At 40.6% G+C, this 14,730-nt stretch overlaps 3 protein-coding genes across 3 annotated transcripts in view; 2 read left to right on the forward strand and 1 right to left on the reverse strand.

The window, feature by feature from the left end:
* The first annotated feature begins 10,032 nt into the window (after positions 1 to 10,032).
* LOC101306805 lies at positions 10,033 to 11,697 on the forward strand. The gene is made up of 4 exons (XM_004296116.1): positions 10,033 to 10,354; positions 10,553 to 10,849; positions 10,940 to 11,041; positions 11,222 to 11,697. Exons 1-4 carry the CDS (start codon positions 10,033 to 10,035, stop codon positions 11,695 to 11,697), a joined length of 1,197 nt encoding a protein of 398 aa, XP_004296164.1.
* Positions 11,698 to 11,802: 105 nt separating this feature from the next.
* LOC101307104 lies at positions 11,803 to 12,276 on the forward strand. The gene has a single exon (XM_004296117.1). It carries the CDS (start codon positions 11,803 to 11,805, stop codon positions 12,274 to 12,276), a length of 474 nt encoding a protein of 157 aa, XP_004296165.1.
* Positions 12,277 to 12,862: 586 nt separating this feature from the next.
* Positions 12,863 to 14,730, reverse strand: part of LOC101307386 — a 5,231-nt gene continuing 3,363 nt past the window's right edge. Inside the window, exons 5-10 of the mRNA XM_004296118.1 lie at positions 14,334 to 14,608; positions 14,154 to 14,244; positions 13,833 to 13,919; positions 13,483 to 13,740; positions 13,131 to 13,369; positions 12,863 to 13,013 (exon numbers count right to left, since the gene is read on the reverse strand). Coding sequence (XP_004296166.1) covers positions 12,863 to 13,013; positions 13,131 to 13,369; positions 13,483 to 13,740; positions 13,833 to 13,919; positions 14,154 to 14,244; positions 14,334 to 14,608 — 1,101 coding nt within the window. The remainder of the gene's footprint in view (positions 13,014 to 13,130; positions 13,370 to 13,482; positions 13,741 to 13,832; positions 13,920 to 14,153; positions 14,245 to 14,333; positions 14,609 to 14,730) is intronic.

Here is a 14,730-nt window from a genome sequence, read left to right on the forward strand (position 1 = left end):
CCAAACTGATTATTGACCTAAAATACGATGGGGCAAACTGAATTTAATCCTTTATTTCACTTTTATAATTAGCCAAAAATATGCTTTGCCTGTAACTCCTCTCAGTATTTGCCTTCTGATGTTTGATGGTTCTTAAGTTAACTTGTTTTTGTTGTAGGAAATTCAAAGTGTACACAAGCAAGAGCAAGAGTGAGGACCAGATGAAGTCGAACTAGTTCTGGGGATCCCAGACGTCCGTGCTACAAGTCACCATTCCCCAAGCTATTGTTTATCAGAGGCTATGTCGTATATATGCATCTTTATTGGTATTTTTTTGTTAATGTATGACAATGATATGCTAAGATAATCTTGAGCATTCTGTAATTAACACATACAAATCTTTAGCTCGTTTTCTGTTGAGCATGGAGCTTTGCTTTTTGCACGTTCTCAGTAGGATTGACTGTATGGTGTGATTGTTGATCATGTTTGGTTAGCTAGTTACTACTCTGGATTGTTTATTTATTTGCTAACGAGAAGTTCTTACTTTGTTTTGTACTTTGTAATGTTTCTCTTGCTTGTCACAATGAAAGTCGGTCGTATGATTTTTGGTTGCAGTTCTAGTTCTGTTTCTGTTGCAGTTGTTACCCAAAACCTGAAAACCCGAAACCCATCTTAATTGCAGCAAGCGAAATAATCAATTACAGAAACCCAGAGTGATGCAGCAGCAGCGGCAACATGATAGTTGCTGCTTACAACAGCAACCTGATGGTTGCTGGTTAGATGATATATTTTATTATTTTTTTAGTATTTATTCTTCTTTTCCTAGTCTTTTTTGGGTTTTTATCAATTACTAGTTGGTTTGGATTTACTAGTTTGTTTAGGGTTTGTTAAACTATTTAAACCCTCTTTTGTGGTTGTAGTCGTCAGTTTTTTCAAAATATCAATAAAATTGAGAATTTTCTCTCAAACCTGCTATATCAACTCGGTCATTCCCTTGGAATCAACGAGGCATAGACGTCCTAAATCCTTGGCTATTCTCACCTTGAGAATCAACGAGGTTTTAGATTCTATCTTGTTTTGTTATTGTTCGTATTGATTGTGTTTCGGAGACATACTAGAAGTTGGGTTTAAGGCTGTGAACGAATTCCTATCAAGGGCTGCATTAGCTGGTACCAGAGCCTGAGTCGATCCATTCCAACAATCATGCCTGCTAGGAGAGGTGCTAAGGTTGGTGGAAGGGGCAGAGGAAACAAGTCGGATGATCTTGCAAATATTTACAGTACTAGAGAAGACATGGCAACGTGGCAGCGTCAATTTGAGCAACAGGCCAAACATCAGATTGATCAGTTATCCAAACAAATTGCTGCTCTTTCAATGTCAAAAAGAAAGAAAAAGGCAAAGATATATGAGGATGAGGAAGAAGAAGATGAGGAGATCAGCATGGGTGATGACTCATCTGGCTCTTCTAGTGATGGTGCGAAGGAAGAGAAGCATGATTCTGGACGTTGGGAAGCCGGAATGAGGACTGAAATTCCTGAGTTCTATGGAGGTATTTAGCCAGAAGAGTTCTTAGATTGGCTAGGTGTTGTAGAGGAAATTTTTGAACTCAAGGAAGTGCCTACGAGGAAGATAGTTTACTTGATCACTACAAGGCTTAGAGGACATGCATCTGCATGGTGGCGACAGTTGAAGAAGCAACGAGAGCGACAGGGAAAGAAGAAGATTACTTCTTGGGACAAGATGAAGAAGCACATGCGGGCTGTTTTCCTACCTCCCAATCATACCCGACTAATTTATCAACAACTTCAAAATATTCGGCAGGGGTTACGCAATGTAAATGATTTCACAACTGATTTTTATCAATTGGTGGCTCGTAACGACTTGTCTAAGACTGATGAGCAGTTGGTTGCTAGATATATTGGGGGTTTGAGGCCTCAATTTCAAGATGTCCTCAACATGTTTTATCTTTGTACTGTCGCAAAGGCTCATGCTAGGGCCATTTAGCTAGAGAAGCAGATGGGTAGGAGGACAACTACAGGCAATATGGGGTTTGCAAATGGAACTACTGTGCGAAATGGGGCAAGCTCAAGTGCTCTACCAAAAGTGGTAGCGTCTCATGTCCCACCTAGACCCGACAATAGTGGACAACCTGTTAAGACCATGTCTTCAGAAGGAGGAAGACCGGGGGTGAAGTGTTTTAATTGCGGGGAGGCAGGGCATAGGACAAGTAATTGCAAGAAAGATGGTAGAGTGAACAAAGGATTGTTAATAGAGAATGATAGTTCTCTGTTTGAGTTCACTCCAGTTGAAGGAGATGAGGGTTTTGATGAATCATATGAAGATCTTGTGGGTGAAGAAGTTGTCTATGGGGATGATGGTCCATTGTTAGTTGTGCGTAGAGCTTGCCTAACACCTCACGGGGTGGAAGGAGATGGGTGGCTTTGTACTAATATTTTTCAGTCTACATGTACTATTGGGGGAAAGGTTTGCAAGCTGATTATTGACTCTGGCAGTTGTGAGAATGTGATATCAGAAGATGCTGCGGCTAAATTGGGTTTGGAGATTCAAACTCACCCTCAACCATACAAGCTGTCCTGGCTTCAAAAAGGCAGTGAGGTAACAGTTTCTAAGCGTGCTTATGTTTCTTTCTCTATTGGCGCTAACTACAAGGATAAAGTGTGGTGCAATGTTGTGCCTATGGATGCTTGCCACATGTTGTTAGGGAGACTTTGGCAGTTTGATAGGAGTGTCTTGCATGATGGTCAGAAGAATACTTATAGCTTCATGTTCAACAACATTAAGATCACATTAGTGCCCGCTAGAGAACAAGGTCCTAAACCCCAAGGCAAAAATGTGACGAATTTGTTGTCCATGAGTAAATTTGTGGAGGAGATAAAAGAAACAGGAATGATGTACTTGTTGCTGGGAAGAGAATCTAAAGAAGAAGAAGCTCATGTACCTGAGCTGGTTCAAGAGGTACTTAAAGAGTATGAAGATGTCTTTCCTGAAGAGATACCTACAGGGTTGCCCCCTGTTCGAGATATACAACATCAAATAGACTTGATACCGGGTGCCTCCTTACCTAACAGGCCTCATTATAGGATGAGTCCTATGGAGCATGAGGAGTTGAGAAGACAGGTAGAGGAGCTATTGGAGAAGGGGCATATTCGAGAGAGCTTGAGTCCTTGTGCAATGCCTGCTTTGCTCACTCCAAAGAAGGATGGTTCATGGCGTTTGTGCGTCGATAGTAGAGCCATCAACAAGATTACGGTACGCTATCGGTTTCCTATTCCTCGTTTGGATGATTTGCTTGATCAGTTGAGTGGGGCTAAAGTTTTCAGTAAACTTGATCTTAAGAGTGGGTATCATCAAATTAAGATCAAAGAGGGTGATGAGTGGAAGACGGCCTTTAAAACCCGTGAAGGATTGTATGAGTGGTTGGTGATGCCTTTTGGGCTTTCTAATGCCCCAAGTACTTTCATGAGGGCTATGAATCAGATGTTGCGACCCTTTATTGGTAAGTTCCTTGTGGTGTACTTTGATGACATACTCATCTATAGTGCTACACCAGAATTGCATATGGAACATTTAAGGGCGGTATTGGAAGTTTTGAGGAGGGAGAAGTTCTATGCCGGCCTAAAGAAGTGTTCGTTCATGACTGACAGCGTTTTATTCTTGGGATTTGTTGTGTCAAAAGAAGGAATTAGTGTTGATCAATCAAAGGTACAAGCCATCAAAAACTGGCCTATACCTGCAAATCTGCACGAGGTTCGGAGCTTTCATGGGTTGGTATCTTTTTATCAGAGATTCATTCCGAGCTTTAGCACAATCATGGCTCCTATTACAGATTGTATGAGGGCAGGGAAATTTAGTTGGAGCAATGAAGCAACTTCAGCATTTGAGGTGATTAAGCAGAAATTGACTACAGATCCAGTTCTTATACTTCCAGATTTTAACAAACCATTTGAACTCCATTGTGATGCTTCTAAGGTGGGTATTGGTGCTGTGTTGAGTCAGGAAGGAAGACCTGTGGCTTTTTATAGTGAGAAGCTTGGGGGAGCTAAACTGAACTATAGCACATATGACATGAAGTTTTATGCAGTTGTGCAAGCTTTGAAGCATTGGAGTTCTTATTTGGCTTATCATGAATTTGTGTTATTTTCTGATCATGATGTTCTCAAGCATATCAATGCTCAAGATAAGCTTTCTTCTAGGCATGCTAAATGGGCATCCTATCTTCAACAGTTCACCTTCTCACTGAAGCACAAATCAGGAACTTACCGTGGTGAGAACTCAAGTGTTGGGTTTTGACTCTGCAAAGGATCTTTTGGCAACTGATCCTTATTTCTCTACCATTGTTAAAGAGGTGGAAGTAGGTGATAAAGGTGACTACTCTTTACATGACGGGTTTCTGTTTAAGGGTAACCAATTGTGTATCCCGGATTGTAGCCTACGTCTTAAGATCATAATGGAGTTGCATAATGAAGGGCATGTGGGGCGCGACAAGACTATACAATTAGTCTTAGGTTCATATTATTGGCCTACAATTCATAAGGAGGTTGCTAAGTATGTGAGAGGGTGTCACATCTGCCAGATTTCTAAGGGTCAAGCTACTAATGCTGGTTTGTATATGCCATTGCCTATCCTTGAACAACCTTGGGTTGATCTTAGCATAGACTTTGTGCTAGGCCTTCCCCGAACGCAGCGAGGCTCATATTCTATTTTTGTGGTGGTTGATAGGTTCTCTAAAATGGCTCACTTTATCCCTTGTAAGAAGACTACTGATGCTGTGAGTGTGGCTCAACTATTCTTCAAAGAGGTGTATAGATTGCATGGATTTCCTTCTTCTATTGTGTCTGACAGAGACACCAGGTTTCTTAGCCATTTTTGGAGGTGCTTATGGAAGTTAGCTGGAACCAAATTGAACTTTAGCAGTGCTTATCATCCTCAAACAGATGGGCAGACTGAGGTTGTCAACCGTTCTTTGGGAAATCTCCTAAGAAGTTTGGTGGGAAAGAACTTGAAGTCTTGGGACCAGAAATTGTGTCAAGCAGAGTTTGCTTATAACAGATCAGTTAATCGTAGTATGGGACTTAGTCCATTTTATATAAACTATGGCTATGATCCTAGGTCCCCAGTTGAATTATTCCAGTACTTGATTCTAAGAAGGTTCACACCAAGGCTGAAGACTTCATGACACAATTGATGACCATTCATGAATTGACAAGGAACAATTTGCAGGAATCCAATGCTAAGTACAAGAGGGCTGCAGATAGGAAAAGAAGGCACGTAGAGTTTGATGTTGGTGATTTCGTTTGGGCAATCCTCACCAAAGATCGATTTTCTGTTGGTGATTACAATAAGTTGGCTGCAAGGAAGATTGGTCATGTGGAGATTATAGGGAAGATTAATTCTAATGCCTATAAGTTGAAGCTTCCAAGTCATATTCATACATCAGATAAGTTTAACGTCAAACACCTCATTCCATATCATGAGGATAGATCAGCAGCTGAAGCATTGAATTCGAGGGCGAATTCTTTCCAACCTGGAGAGGATGATGTAGCAGCGGCAACATGATAGTTACTGCTTACAACAGCAACCTGATGGTTGCTGGTTAGATGATATGTTTTATTATTTTTTTAGTATTTATTCTTCTTTTCCTAGTCTTTTTTGGGTTTTTATCAATTACTAGTTGGTTTGGATTTACTAGTTGGTTTAGGGTTTGCTAAACTATTTAAACCCTCTTTTGTGGTTGTAGTCGTCAGTTTTTTCAAAATATCAATAAAATTGAGAATTTTCTCTCAAACCTGCTCTATCAACTCGGTCATTCCCTTGGAATCAACGAGGCATAGACGTCCTAAATCCTTGGCTATTCTCACCTTGAGAATCAACGAGGTTTTAGATTCTATCTTGTTTTGTTATTGTTCGTATTGATTGTGTTTCGGAGACATACTAGAAGTTGGGTTTAAGGCTGTGAATGAATTCCTATCAAGGGCTGCATTACAGAGTAAGGGCCGGCTTGAACAAAGAGCTCCTCACAGCAGCAGAGAAAGAGGAAGAAGCCAAGAAGATGAAGAAGAAAAAGAACCATAAAATATAAGCGAAGTTTTCAAAAAAAAAAAGTCAATTGGGCTTCTAACGGGCTAGGCGGAGATGGTCCACGTTTAGGCGGTCTGGGCCGTGGTGGGATACCCGGGCTGGTGGATTCACCTAATAAATTTAAAGTTATCGAAAAAAAAAGAAACTGACATAATTGTATTGGGCTTTTAGCGAGCTTGACGGAGACGGTCCACGTCTAGGTGGTGTGCATGGGTTGTGGTGGGCCTAGACAGGCTGGGTGGTGCACCATTTAAAATAAAAAAACGACACGTCGTCTCTCGTCAGTCTTCAACGTTCTAAGTCGGTGAGTCTTGATCACAGCTGCCCAAACTCGACCGGACAACAGCTGCTAAATCTCCTTAGGTGCTTGTATCGATTCTATTCACTCCAACTCATACTTCTGCTCAATCAAGCTTTGTATCGGTTCACTCCACTTCATGCTTTTCTTTTCAATTCTAGTAGTGATCTATTAGACAAAGGAAAAGAAAGACAAGTTCAACTCGGTTATATATGGAAAATTCTAATATACTATATGGTATAGCATGCCTCATAAAATATGTTGTTATCATTGATTGAAAAAGCAACTAAATAATCAATATAATGATCATTTACTCCTTCAAAAACCCCCATGTGCCACACAATTAGACACATTTGTAATATCTATGTCATATCATATGATATGAGAGACAAACCCAGCTATATACGGTGTTTTATCGTTGCTATATGTTTGTTGTGACTATGTCAGAGGTGAAAGATGAAATTTTGGAGTACAAATGTCATATCCATCATTCTGTAGGAAAAAGTGTTATTAAAGTCAAGTTCCAATTGATGCAGCATCCACAACATTAGATAACTCGTCTTCACAGGGTTCCGCTGATAAGACCACATATTAAGCCTAGAAGAATTCACCATGCACATCATAGTACCATTCTCCAGCTCCAATAGAGAAACTTCAAGAAAGTATTACCACTGAAACCAGCAGCATAAGCTTACAGAGTTTGCAAGGGGGAGCCTTGCTGCTATTACAATACAAACAGTAGTGAAAATTACAGCTAGCTATACATATCTTTGCCTTCTTAACCAATCTTTGCCTTGCACCATATTTTTTTCCTGAATTTGGTGGAGAGGTGGAATATCATGTGTGCTTTGTCTAAGATTTATTATGCTGATGCGGGTTGTATGGATGCTTTCTATTGTTCTTTATGTTGGATTGTAAGTACCATAGATAATTATTGTAGTGACCAGTGGAGTTGATGTCTTGCCACTTTTAATGATCATAAAGATGTGAACATCATCTGTCTGATTTGATAAACTGACTATGCAGATACATGTAAGAAACAGCTATGGTTAATCCACCAAAAAAATAGTTGTCCATTTACATACTCAGTCCTCACTGTAGATAATATATTATTTTTTTGAGGGAAAAGGAGAAGTATCCATTGATCAAAGATCATGACGACCAAAAGGTCAAGCATGAGTGGTCCGAAGACCATACAAATGCAAAGCTAGAACTGACTCAAACCTACATCTAAGAATTGAAATAACAACCTTAAAACTACATCCAAAAAGACAGATATGAAACACTAGAAAGCATAATAACCTGCCAAACCCTACCAGCAATACAACCTTCCCTGAATAGAGGCCTAAGACCCAATGGTGTACATTTCATCGTTAAAGAAAGGGTGCATCACTGATAAGATAAAACAGGGATCTTTTCCTAGTTAACCTAGGAGACTATTCTTCATCAGCCTCTGATTTGAGGCCGTTGTCCACAGCAGTGATCTCTCCCATGTTGGGTTCCATGGAGTCTGAACACTATCCCACCTGCAAGTTCTTCTTATTTCGGCTTCCCCTCGGCCTTCCTTTTTTCTTTGGAGATTTGCATGTCTTCTTAAGACCAAGGGCACCCCCATCAGCAATAGAGAACCCCAATTCCTCCGGATTCAAAGGCAAAGGATCAAAGGTCAGCGCGTGTCGTGCACGTTTTCCAACAGGGGTCACCTCCTCCTCCTTGCTCCGCCGCACTCCGGCTACTTTGACTGGCGAAGGAAACGTCGGAACATCACGAATTTGCACAACCCTCTTCTCTTTCGGAAAGAGGGAAGCCAAGGTAGGTGAGTTGGGAACAATTAGGTTTGGAGCCGAGTTACCCCTGAAAACCATTGGTGGCAGCCCTGTTGCCCTAGACGGCGCCGATGTCGGAGGAACCACTTCTTCAGATTCTAGGGGACAAGTCTCCCCGCCGTGATTCAACATGGAACATGTACGACATCTTCCGATCAGCCTTTCATACTTGTAGGTCACTTGAAGAACATCCATCGGAGAAACCCTAATCCGACGATCTAATCGTACTGGTTGGTTCAGAGGCAAGGTAACCCGGACTCGAGCAAGACCACGCTAGAAACCCCCGTGATTCACCTGTAACACCACTCCAATGGTCTCCGCCACCAACCTTGCCGTAGCAACTGTTGACAGCACCGCCGGTAATCCTTGGATCCCAACCCAGATCCACACAGAGTCCAAAGGCACTGACCTGATATCTGAAAAGCCATCATAGTCGTTGAGAATGATCATCGCTCTCTGGTACGCCCAAGGTCCACCTCGTTTCACTCTGTTCACGTCTCTCTCCGAAGTGAACGTAAACAAAAACCGATCGTCTCGAGCCTGCACTTCCACCGGAGATGGGAGCCTCCACATGGAGCTAACAGCGCTCCTGAATGCATCGAAAACAATAGTACGGGTTGTGTTCAAACGCCCGACGAGATAGAATCGTTGAGCAACGAAACCACTCTTGGGGCACCGGAGATTACCCAATTCCACCAGTTCTTCTTGGTTGCTCAGAGAGAGCTTTGAGATGAGGCTTGCTGTTACCGACGCAGCGGAGACTGTCGCGGTCTTGGAGGCCATGGAGATCGAGGACGCTACCATGGATATGAGCCGTGCCGCTCAGCCAAGGAAACCCTAACCCTAAGAGAGAGAGAGAGAGAGAGAGAGAGAGAGAGAGAGAGAGAGAGAGAGAAAACCCTAGCTGCGGTATATTTTTAGGAAAATGCTCACTAGCCCTAATTTTAGAGATTTTTTTCCCATCAACAAAATAAGATTTCAATATTCCCATCAACCCTATAGAGTCATAGGATATATTCCCACTAACAAAATATGGACCACTATCACATAATTTGTATGACAATAATACCCCTGCGAGATCTGTTACGCCCCTCACTCTCTCATATTTGAATTTCGATGAGAGAGAAACTTCGGCTTGAGCTCGAAGCTCTGGTTCTAGTGCGATAGGTGGACAAAGCGCTGGGCTTAAAGCTCTGATTCTTGGCGATAGGTGGACAAAGCTCTGGTTTTGGTTCGCTAGTCTCGAAGCTCTGATTCTTAACGATAAGTAGACGAAGCTCTTGTTTTGGTTCCGGTTAGATTCCAAGCTCTAATCTCAATTTCTGTTGCGATGGATCTCGTAGTGAGCAATATGCCTCGGTTCGTTTCTGCAATCTTCTTTATTCCTTTTTGTTTTGATTTGCATTTGAATTTGATTTTGATGTACTGTTGATTTTTGCTGCTCTCGATTTATTTGTTATTTGTGTTCTTAATTTGTGCGAGTACAAATGAATTTTCGTTTTGTTTTGAATTTGTTTGAGTTCTGTGTTGTGTGAATTCAGTTCTGACCTTGCATCGAAACTCCTTGTTGCTCATGTGATCTTCTGGGAAAAGAGATTCTGCCGATTTCTTCTCATCAGACTTGATGAGAAGGACCTCCTACTGGGGGCAGTAGGACCCCTATTGGGGTCAGTAGGTGCCTACTGGGGTCAGTATGATCCCTGTTTGGTGCAGTATGCGACTTATTTGTAATGTTATTTTGTTTGTTTTTTTTACAGAAATGTGGATGGTTTTTTGGCTGTTAGGTGTCGTTATTCTGGAAAAGGTTTCATGTTCTCAATTCATCAACGAATGAACTATACTTACTTGTTCGAGTATATTTGTGAAAGATTTCGGTTGTCTGCAACTGATGTTATTGAGCTTCACTATTCACTTCCTGGTTGTCCTCTCTCTTTCTTGCATAATGACAATGATTTTCAAATGTTGTTTATTGGTGCTAAGATATACAATTTGGATTGTGTTGAAATTATTGTGGAGAAGAATAGTGAACGTTGCCGCAAGAGAACTTCTGTTTCATGTGAAGATAGCTGCTCTGAAGTTTTGGATGAAGATGATTATTTGACTGAGGGATATAGGTCTGAGGTGTCGAAGCCTTACTTATCAAGAGAGTGGGGTAGTTATATCCAATGTGAAGGGTAGAAGTTTCGTGGTGGTGCCTCTGAATTTCGAGATAAGCTGCCCAAATATGCAATTGAAGTTGGCTTCACCTTTGTGTACACCAGAAATGATTGGTATAGAATTCATGCAGTATGCAGCAACATGGGAACCGAAAATTGTGAATGGCATGTTGCTGGTTATTCTGAATCTTTAGATGGATGTTTTTATATTGATTCTTTGAACAACGTACACACTTGCAAAGGCGTTCTTCGCCAGAAAAAGCATGTTCGATTGGGGTCTAAAGTTGTCAAGACTTGCATTCAAGAGGATATTAGCTACAATATGTCATTGAAGCCAAGGGATATCCAGATAAAGATGCAGTCTGCTTATGGTTTTGAGATATCATACAAGGTTGCTTGGAAAGCAAAGCAAAGTGCTAGGGATATGATTTATGGATCTGAGGCTGAATCTTTTAACATGTTATCTTGGTTTAGGGAAACTGTTTTAGCGAGTAACCATGATTCTGTTTTTTTCTTGGAAGTGCATCCTAATACCAACCAATTCCATAGGCTTTTTATTGCCTACGCATGTTGTATTGAAGGTTTTAAGTTCTGTCTACCTGTATTATATGTCGATGGCACTTTTGGCAAGAGTCTTTACAAGGGGACCATCCTCTGTGAAACTGGAAGGACTGGAAATAAAGGTAAACTTTTAACTTTTATCTTTTATCTTTCTTTTTCTTGGTTATGTGCTTTTTTTGTGTGTTTGTCTTGAAAGTGTGGAGCGGCACGCTGCAATCACCTATTACCCCCAGTAGACGTCCTACTACCTCCTAGTATGCTGGCTTTTTCCTCTTTGTTTTTTGTTGTTTTTTTCCTCCCAGGTTGCTTTCCTTTGGCCATGTGTGTATGTGATTCTGAGACTGAAGATAATTGGTGTTTTTTCTTCCGACACTTGAAGGATTTGCTGGAATCCCAAGGTAGAGTGGTTACATTTATGAGTGATCGTGGTAATGGATTACTCGGTTCTTTCAGTAAGGTACTTCCTGGTCATCCTCACTTGTTCTGTTACATGCATTTGTCAGCCAATTTGATGAATAGATATGGTGGAGTGAGTGCTACTGTGAAAAATTCTGTGAAGAATAAGTTTTTTGAGTTAGCATATGCATCTTCCCCCACCCAATACCGTTTGCATTTAAGAAAGCTTAGAGAAATTGGTGATGCAAAAATTATAGATGATTTTCTAAAGGATATGCCTCTTGAAAATTGGTGCCGTGCATTTTTCCCTGGATCACGTTATGGGATTATGACTAATAGCATGGCTGAATCTTTTAATGCCTGGTTTGCTGAAGAGCGTTAGATGCCGGCATATGGTATGCTTGATCAGACTAGGATAAAGTTGATGAATCAGATGGGTGAGAGGAGGGATGAAGCTTAACTCTGGACCACACCACTTACTCCTAAAATGCAGGATCGTTTGAAAGAACGTATGGATGCTGCTTCACAGTTTAATGTGGTTTACTCGACCACAAATATCTATGAAGTTCAAGGGAAGTATTCTCATGTTGTTGATGACCTTGGTATTTGTTCTTGCACGTGTAGAAAATGGGAGATTGAATGTTTTCCTTGCTCTCATGCTCTTGCTGTAATTCAAGCTGCCTCAAAGGATGTTTATGCATTTGTAGATCTGCATTACTTTGCTGACTACTGCAAGAAGTGCTATGATGTTCCACTTTTCCCTCTTTCTAATGCTGATATGGCTTCTGCTGAATCTGCTAATGATGAGTTTATACATCCTCCCCATGTGAAGAGGCCCCCTGGAAGGCCGAAGAAAAAGAGGTTCAAGTCAAGTGGAGAGACTCAAAAGAAGCTCATTCGTTGTGGCCGATGTCAAAAATTGGGCAATCATAACAAGGCGACCTGCACTGAACCTCTTTGATTCTATTATGGAATTATATAACTTTTATTCTTTTTCTTGTTGGTAACAGACTAAATATGTTTTTCTTTGGGTGATTCATTGATTTATTGAATCTGTAACAGAGTTTCTGTGTTGCTGGTTTGAATATATGTCTATTTTTCATGTTTTCATTGCTTGTGTATGGCATTTGTTATTTTCATTTCTTTTTGCAGTAGCTTGTTTATCACTGAATGATTCATAGGACCTCCTACTGACCCCAGTAGGACCACCTACTGGCCCCAGTAGGAACTCCTACTGATCCTAGTAGGACCTCCTACTGACCCTAGTAGGCACCAGTTATAGGACCTGTTAAGTGACTGAAGCACAATAGGTTTAATAGGAACTCTTACTGACCCTAGTAGGCACCAGTTATAAGTGACAATGGTCCTACTGACCCCAATAGGGACCTGTTAATGAAACATGGGGACTTGTTTTCCACCTGTTTTTCATGCTAAATAACTGAAAATGAAGAGAAATGGGAAAATACATTTCACATATATAAAAGGAATCTCCTAAAGTCACATTTCATTTCATTGTTCATTACATTTCATTTTCTCTAACATATATATCATATTCCATTTCTTGACAACATTTGTATTCTGGCATTCATTAGCTGCTCAAGAATAACTTTCCTCATTCCATCAGCATCGACTTTGTTTGGCTTTTCTCCCAAGGCTAACTTCTGCATGAAATGGAGCACAAAAGGCCCACAGTCCGCCCTGCAAATCATTCATTTTATGTTAGGGACACTGAAACGAAACCTACTGCCCCCTGCAAGTTTCTAAACAATTTTTAGACTTTTTGAATCAATGACAAAGTTTTGAGAATGGACTTACGATAGTGACTTTTGTTGAGGACAGTCAAAGTTTTCCTCCAGCTTGTATTCTTTAATAGCTTCGAAGTTGTCAAGCACCCATCTTCTTACCATTTTCTCCCTGTCATTCATCGGAAGGATTCTATCATCCAAATCCCCTTGATTTGTCTCGCCAACACTCTTATATCTATAATTCTCAATATCCGCTTCTTGGCTGTCGTCCGGATAATGTTTGTTTGACAATTCTACTTCTTGGAGAAACTTCATGAGATGTTTCACTTGTTCAATGCAGCATACAATTATTCGTGTATTCTTTTTCAAGAAATTATGAAAACTTAAAGGCACCCTATAACTTTTCTGATACGATCACTTACCACATATTCAGCCTTCTTATGAAATTTTTCCTCCTCGTCCCTTTCATTCTCTGGAGGTTGCAAAGAGTTCATGTGCACAATCCTCTTTTTCTCATTATCAACCACAAGCAGTGTGTAGTGGTGGTTTGTGCAATGGTGGATTGGGATAAGAACCTTGTTGTAGTCAAATACATACCATAAAGGTTCAATTAAGCACAACTTTATTTGGTTCTTGTAATCCACGCTTCCTCTTTCCTCTTCATGTTTAATCGCATAAAACTGTGCATGAAAACGATGTTAAATCAGTAAACCCCCTATACTGCCCCCAATATACTCAGTGCATGTTATATTAAACCTATATTTAAAGTTACTGATGCTTCAATCTCCAGAAACGTTGCAATATGTATGTTTGCATTTTCAAGTTCCATTTGCAAAATCTCCGTGTACGCTTTGATTACCTGCAATTATTCAATTTGATTTTCAGTTAATCTTTCTTTCATATAATTCTTATAGTAGAAGGTCCTACTGGGGTCAGTAGGATGTCCTACTGGGGTCAGTATGAGGCCTACTGGGGTCAGTAGGTGATCCTACTGGGGTCAGTATGAGGTTGTCAAGCCCCCTACTAACCCCAATAGACCCGCAATTCTTTCATATAATTCTTACAGAGTTAATGTAAAAAGAAGCAAACTCACAGAATCACTCATGTAGTTTTCTTCCACAAGATTAATAATGTCTGTTCCTTGTACCACTATTGGCTTTGTTTGAGAAGCCCAGAATGTGTCGCTGCATGAACAGAAACATTAGTTACTTAACTATAACTACAATGTCATATTTGTTACATGAAAATGCAAATATTCAATTTGTTCACTTACCCATCATTATCCCTTGCATCAAGGAAAGACTTGTAATAGTTTTGGACCTCCGTCTTCAGTGTGGTCCAAGTTTCCTTTTCAAAGTTCACTACTTTTTTTATCACTTGTTTCTCCTTTTCCAGCTCTGTCTTGTTGTTTTTCTGAGGCAGAGGTTGTTTTGGAGCCTTTTTTCTTTTATTGCGCATCTCCAAGTCCTTCACTTCCTTTGGAGTGTTGTACTCAAAGTCGTCATCCTTAGCTTTTTTTGTCCCTTTCTCTTGTACAACTTCACGTTCCTCTCGATGGAATGCATTGGAACAGGCTTCTTCTATTTTTTGTTACCGGCTTTATTGGAGCACTAGTTTCAGCTATTTTTCTGTATCATTTCCACAAGATAATCCAGCACTTCTCCTTCATC

This window comes from Fragaria vesca, linkage group LG3 (assembly GCF_000184155.1).
Source record: "Fragaria vesca subsp. vesca linkage group LG3, FraVesHawaii_1.0, whole genome shotgun sequence".
NCBI lineage: Eukaryota > Viridiplantae > Streptophyta > Magnoliopsida > Rosales > Rosaceae > Fragaria > Fragaria vesca.